Source organism: Ostrinia nubilalis, chromosome 9 (genome assembly GCF_963855985.1).
Source record: "Ostrinia nubilalis chromosome 9, ilOstNubi1.1, whole genome shotgun sequence".
Taxonomy (NCBI): domain Eukaryota; kingdom Metazoa; phylum Arthropoda; class Insecta; order Lepidoptera; family Crambidae; genus Ostrinia; species Ostrinia nubilalis.
The window spans coordinates 12,497,805-12,505,069 of record NC_087096.1 but is presented as its reverse complement, the minus strand read 5'-3'; the positions used below and the strand labels follow the sequence as shown (position 1 = coordinate 12,505,069).

Genomic DNA, 7,265 nt, shown 5'->3' with positions numbered 1-7,265 from the left:
ACTCAATATTTAAGCGAACTTTGAATGCCTATAAAATCATAACTACTGGATATTTTTGAATGAAATAAAAACTAATGTATTTGTAAATGTAAAAGCCTAACTGTAACATAGGTTTCAAGTGATTTTGCATACCTAGTAACATTCTTAATTGTCATCACGTTAGGGTTACCGAAAACAGGTTTCCAATTTGGAAAAATATTAGAATAACTTATGTCATACTTTGCCCAGTGTCGGGTATTTATTTATTCTAAGTGAAACTGTTTATACTTGATGTTATGTGAAGACAAATAAAACAAGGTTTTATATCATTGGTAACTTTATTATTTTATATAGCTAACAACTTGGCAAGCTTAATAATTGATAGCGTCTACATGGCACGTGTGTTGGAATGGCTCAGTGCAAATTATTATATCTAACTAGGCTATGCGCGCACGGGTGACTTTGTCAGCGTGACAGTATATCTTTCTTTTACACTTTTATAAAGAGAAAAAGAGACAACGCAGTACTTATTCTATATGGGGAGACATACTGTCACGGTGACAAAAGACCCGTGCGCGCGCGCCTTAAGGCTCGTTGAAACCTCTCGCAAGTCGAATCTATGCTTGGGTTTTAATCGAAATTGAGCTTAATTGTAGAGCTCTCAAAGCTTAAAATTCAATCCACGTACGTAGATCCAAGCCTATAATTGGTTGATTTAAATATTTCGACCAATCACAGACTTGAATCTATTTTTAACTGTAGATTCATACTTGAAGGTCATTTCTTAAATACGAGCCTTATATCGATAAGAAATAATAAACATCGATATCTAGACCGTCACCGTATCATTCATTAAATATTAAGAAGGACAATATTTATCGCAAGCCGATATTTGCTTTGTGTGAGTTATCATAAAGTGCAATTTTCATAATAAAGTAGGTTCAAGTCAAGACTTCAAGATTATTGTATCTTTAAAAATTTTACCAAGCTCAGGCAGGACTCATACTCAAGTTTCGATCTGGTTTCGTTTCGCATGTAGCCTCAAAATATTAAAGTTATGAGGTAGCCGTGATTTTAACCCCAAATGGGAATCAAAGTTTAGGTAGGTATGTTACTAATAAATATCGATGTTTATTATTTAAAACGATTATTATGTCTATCTAAAAATATCGAATTATAATAGGTGTTTTAATTGAGCTATTATTTTCTCTTAAAAAGTACTTAATTGTTTTTAATTTTAATGTCTCTTCTATAGTGACATTGCCTTATTTATCTAACTACCGCCCGGCCTTACCTAGGTTGTATTACATTATAGGTACAACAACATTATACAAACAATTTTCAAAAACCGAGATAGAATAAATTGAGAATCTGATCAAAATTCTGTTAATAGTTGATATTTTTTGAATTACAGTTTCAAGCAAACAGCAGATTACTTCAATATCTTGTTTTTTCTGTCATTTAATACTTTTATTTATATTTTAAACTCGATTAAATAAATACAAGTATTTATACGAGGTACTTACAGCAAGCAACGCAATAAAAAGTATTGGCATAATTCGAGTGTCGAGTACCTGTAGGTACAAATAAAGTAGGTAAACTATGCTTGGTTTATCTTAAGGTTATCACAGAAAATTCAACAGAAATGCTATTAAATACCTTAAACAGACAAACACGTTTATCACAATGTTATTTATACAAGAGGTGACGATCCGTTATATTAAACTCTACATTTCCTTCGTGTGCAACAATGTCATAACTTACAAATTGAGCTTTTTCAGGCATTTCAATAATAATAGTGGTGACTGTAAAAACTACACCACTACGTCCACTACAATTACCTACCACTATAATTGTTAGATTAATTATATATATTTTATTATTACATAGTTACTATTAGACATCTTTAAAACCAAAATGACTTTTGGACGATGCCGTTGTTGCAATGAATGCAAAGAAATATGACAATGATTGCAATAACTATTAATATGACGTTTACTTAATCCATTTCGTTTACCTCTTAACACAACCATCGTTTAAAATTCGTTTTGTGGTAAATTGTTCAAGTTATTTCTAACTCTTTAAAACCAAATGTATCTAAGTTTTGGACGATGCCGTTGATGAATGCAAATAAATATGACATCTCGGCCAAATTATTGACGATACAAGATTACAAAATGGCTTATTATCTATATTCTTCTTTTTCTGCCTTGCCTTATCCCGATACGCGGGGTCTTATGACATTATATTAACCTAATTAATTAAATATTTTAGAAGGAAGATTACTTACTGCAATTTAAAGCTAAACAAGTTAGTCGACGCGTTAATTGATATAGTTACGGACAGTGATAGTTTTAAACGGATATTTGAATAACATGCTTCATAATCGTATAAATTATGAAGCTAAAAAACATCGAAAATCAATGGAACATGTGTAAGGAATACTTAATCAAAGCTAGGAACTGGAAGCAGCTACATTCATGTGCAGATTTTATTTATACTAAAAGGAACTAATGTTTTAACCAATAATTAATACTTAATTTAACTATTCTTAAATGCTATTATTCTTTATTTCATTGCAAACAAAACGTATACATAATTTTTCGTTGTGTTAGTTTCCATGCACCAATATAACGAGCCTCAAGTACATACTTATATTAATTTTAAGATGGCACTGTAACTTTATAAATCCTTGGCCGTATACTACATTAATCACAACAGTTTATCAAGGCCATCCAAAGTTTATACCTGATAGTTGGTAGAATCTTTCATTGAAAGGCCTATAAAAGTCCCTTAGCCTCTCAATAGCCACAGGATCTATATGAGGGTGGCTTCTTCCTTTAGTTTTTCCCAAGCAGTGAGGGGTGGGCCGACTCTCCGACTTCAAGAGGCAAGGGAAGCCTTTGGTTGAGTTGAAGTAGAAATGCTTTTCTGTTATCACATGCTTGAGACCTAGGAATTCCTGTAAAAAATGTTTTTAAAATTATTTTAAAAACCAGGCTATGTAATTCTCTGTTGCCCTTATCAAAATTTATTTTTAGTAGGTTTTTGAAAACAAAAAATTGTACACGTAACAAAATATTGACATTCAAACTTAAACACCAGTTTTAACTATAGTACCTGCACTCTAGCCATTTCAGCAGCAGGATCAGCAACCAGTCTTTCTCCACTGATCAGCAATAGTTTTGATCGCGGGAATCTCCTCAACCAGCGTCGAAGTGGCCTCGCGTAAACGCTCACTGGTGGCCACGACGCGTCCACTACTGACCAGGGTCCACCCCAGCCAACTGTGCTGTTGACCAGAGCTAGATCCTCGAAGCGTGGAAGGGATGGTCTTTTGCTAAAAAATATTAAATTATTCCAAAATGCAAATAAGTCGAATCTTTAGGCCATCAAAAAATTAAAAAAAAATGTTTTGAAGTCGCTACTATTTATTTTGTTACTTCAAATTCTGAAAATAAATAAGAATTTGCAGACTACATATTTACCTGGCAGATTGCGTATAATCGCTAATGGCTCTTGTAACAGGGTCTCTAACAACAGCCAACAGTTTGACTGAAGGGTTCATAGCGTACACCCTTTTGGGGGCCGAGCGTGTCACCCAATACGAAGGCGTCTTTTCCATCGTGATCTGGCCCTCGAGGGTAGGGGGCATTCTGTCCCTAAAAAGTTGAAACTTTATATTAGCGGTGTATTAAGTAAATAAATAAAAAAAATAAAGACAATAATTATAAAAAAAGGACATTTCATGGCTCAGTTCTTTATAAATTTAATAGGATATTTATTATTTATATCACTTGCGCATATAAAATATTATTTTCTCGAAATATCTATTTTTTGAGATGTGACACTATTGCATACGAAAAACAAGTTTCTTACCTGTACCATTCGAATCCCTTGTGGTAAAACTTATCAAAGAAATGGACTTCAGATCCTGCAGCCCGGACATCTGGATGTAACCTGGAACACAAATTAAGCTTACCTAGACCTACCCTCAAAAACTAAGGCTTAGTAAAGTACCTTGGTGACTTTTTGAGTTTTGAGTCCACAGTAGTGTCTAAGCGCAAACCATCGACTTTTAGTTGGCCGATAGTTGGGCCCGATTTTAATTTGTATGAAGAATCGGCCGATAGCAAATCGGTGTAATGTGCGCACTTTCATACATCTCCATACTGATTAACAGCCCGACTCAACTAAGCTATCGGCCAACTAAAAATCGGTGGTCTGCGCCATGCTAGTTTTTAATAAGTCTTCTAAGTAGGCTGTGTGTGTAATATCAGCTCGTGTAGAACTCCTTTTTTTAATAACATAATTTAAATACAGGATGTTAGGTAAATGGGTATATGAGCCGACACTAGCCCATGTTAACACGGTCATATAAATGGTATGGTGAAGTCAGAAAATTGATATCTTCATTTTAATTATTTTATTTTTCATACAAATCGGATTTTATAACATTGATTTTGTATGAAAATTTAAAAAAATAAAATGATGATATCAAATTTCTGACTTCACCATACCATTTATATGCCCATGTTAACATGGGCTAGTGTCGGCTCATGTACCCATTTACCTAACACCCTGTATAATAATAAAATACCTTAAGAACTCCAACAACGCTCTAGTGCCGCACTTCTTCACTCCTATAATGAGCGCATCGGGCAGCCTCTTCACCGGCACCAAGTTTTGGTTCTTCAGCCGTCTGTACTTGTTCTCCGACCAGTCCAGTCCCAGCAGTGAAGCGAAGCGCACTGTAGCGCTTTTGTAGCTCGATATGTGACGTTTTAAAAACAGATATTTGATCGTCAACTGAAAGTAGATACCTAATTTAAAAAATCTTTGTTGTGGATAAAAAACAAAAAAGACACCAGCGTCAAAAATATATTACTGTTGCTTACATCTGCGCATTTAAACTTAATTTGTTATCAAAGTTAATTAATGAAAATGTATTTATTTAAATAGACTCACCTGTTTTTCGTCAACTAAACAAGAATTCAGAGCATAAAATAAATATAATAGAAATAACAATATGAAATAAATAAACATAGTTCGCTTCGATACCGCCAGAATCCATCTCATTTCTGTTTCTGGGAGTCATTGGTAAATAGTTTTCGTCACTTCCACAAACTTGCTATCATCACAGATTTAATCTTAACCTCTAACCGCTTAATATTTAATTATAATCCACTCAATTTGTAGCAGTCTTGCGAAGTAGATAACCATCCGAGGACAAATCTTAACAGTCGAATTATTATAAACTACAGTCTGAATACATTTAGATATAAAATACTGAGATAAAATTTGTTTTGAGTGGCATGAGGCTGTGAACTGCGAAGTTAATAAATAGAATATTTATGTGACTTGCGCAACAACTGCGCAATCGCGGCCGCAATGCGATTTTGGACACCGATGTTCATTCCGGTAATTTCAGCTCGCGGCTTGTGACGCCGGATGTTAGCTATTAAAATTTTGAATTTCCCGCGTCTTGACTGTCGCATTTTCCGGAAGTGCATTTTTTTTTAATTTAGTAGAATAAACCCACAGATTATACAATTGAAAAAATCTGTAAAGAAATTGTGTTTTCTTTTGAGTTTTTCTCAAGGGGTTTTCGCAAATAATATTCCATTCAAGCAAGACAAGACGTGGATATTCCAGAAAACTATGTATAAAATTTTTTGATATCTTTTTATTTACATACTTTTATGGAGCCTAACTGTGTGTCGAGGAGAAGGTAGGTGCAGGTAGATGAGTGAAACTCAGAGTCCAGATTTGAAGTGATGATTTATTTACAAAATGCGCTATATTTATAGTAACACAGAAAAGAGACAAAAACATTGGCTGTCGCACACGACATGAAAACATTAAAACTTTCAAGAGAATGTCTCCAACTTCCTCATTGGCCCTAGAGCAATTCCAAGTATACCATCAATAAAAGCCTAATTAGAGTCATCAAACCTCTCAGTCATTCAATTAGAGCCATTAGAACTTCATAACTATGAGTTGTTTTCTATGTGTAAGCTGAGGACACGTGTCTCCAGCTGACACATCTGTATCTTCGTAAATATTTATGCTACGATAATGTATTATACCTCAAAAATTACAGTCGAATCCAAATAGTAGGCTTTCCACTTTTCAAGACTTTAGCTCAAATACTGTTAAAACCACGATCAAAAAACTATGTGCGAGCTGGAGTACCGTGTCTCCAGCTTACACATCTGTATCTTCGTAAATATTTAAGCTACATCAATGTTTTATATCTCATAAATTAAAGTCGAATAAAAAAACCCGACTTCAATTCTTTCAAAGCTTTATTTCGAACCGTTTTCGAACTACGAACCGATACGTATGTGTAAGCTGGTGACACGTAACACACGGTGGATTATTAAAACCGTATAAGTTAGAGTTGCGTTTTAAAGATCAAATAATTCGTTATAATTGAAGTACACACGAGACATAATTTCAAATCTCTAGGCCTCTTAGTTTCAGAATTAAAAGGCAAAAACTATTATCCCGCCAAATAATTCAAATAATATGGGTCGACTGCGACGTTGCCGTTCCGTGCGTCCACTAGAGCAGTCGAATTTGAACCTAAAAACTAGTACTGTTTGAATCATTTTTATTTGTAGTTTAAATCATTTAATTTCGATTATAAGAATTTTAGACTAGGAGCCGGCTGATTTGTGTATTGAGTACCTAATAACCTATAAAATATTTTGATAATAAGTTTTTATTTTGATCACAATGTTTTATTTAATCGAGGCAAAAACATTGCATCTATACTAATATTATAAATGTGAAAGTAACTTTGTCTTGCTTTCACGCCTAAACCACTGAACCGATTTTGATGAAATTTGGCATAGAAATGGTTGAGTCCCGGGAAAGGACGTAGGATAGATTTTATCCCAGTTTTTGAAATATGATAAAGATTTTCATCATTATCATATCATCTGAAAATTATAAATAACTTGAAAAAATCGAGTATTCGGGTAGCCCTAGTGATACTCTACCTCTGGGCTTCGGCTTGACAGTACTTTTTGGGAAACCTTGTACAGGTGAACAATGGTGGCGCCCCCTATCAATGTGTTTGGTGGGACAGTTCAGTTTAGTGGGTCTTTTATAGCTGAGACGGTTCATTGTTCAATACAATCAATTCTTTCCTCTCTATTATTTTAGGTGCCTTATGTACGTATAGATTACGCACATTCTTTTTATATGAACGTAAGGGTGGGATTTAGGGGGTCACAAAACCGGTTTTACCGAAACCGAAAAAAAAACTGTATTCAGAC

The 7,265-nt window shown here is 34.2% G+C and overlaps 1 protein-coding gene across 1 annotated transcript; it reads right to left on the bottom strand.

Moving 5' to 3' along the window:
• Positions 1 to 728: 728 nt before the first annotated feature.
• On the bottom strand, positions 729 to 5,401 carry LOC135074678 (heparan sulfate glucosamine 3-O-sulfotransferase 3B1). The gene is made up of 6 exons (XM_063969044.1): positions 4,948 to 5,401; positions 4,580 to 4,788; positions 3,859 to 3,939; positions 3,468 to 3,641; positions 3,100 to 3,319; positions 729 to 2,941 (listed from the first exon to the last, which is right to left on the bottom strand). The coding sequence occupies exons 1-6, from the start codon at positions 5,056 to 5,058 to the stop codon at positions 2,705 to 2,707; spliced, it is 1,032 nt and encodes a 343-aa protein (XP_063825114.1). The 5' UTR covers positions 5,059 to 5,401; the 3' UTR covers positions 729 to 2,704.
• Positions 5,402 to 7,265: the final 1,864 nt, after the last annotated feature.

Bases quoted from the DNA above. Each gene is read 5' to 3' on its own strand.
- LOC135074678 (XM_063969044.1), bottom strand. From the start codon at position 5,058: ATGAGATGGATTCTGGCGGTATCGAAGCGAACTATGTTTATTTATTTC. The intron at 3,642-3,858 runs GTAAGAAACTTG...TCAACTTTTTAG, and splicing joins AAGGGATTCGAATGGTACAG to GGACAGAATGCCCCCTACCC. The intron at 2,942-3,099 runs GTACTATAGTTA...CATTTTTTACAG, and splicing joins CTGAAATGGCTAGAGTGCAG to GAATTCCTAGGTCTCAAGCA.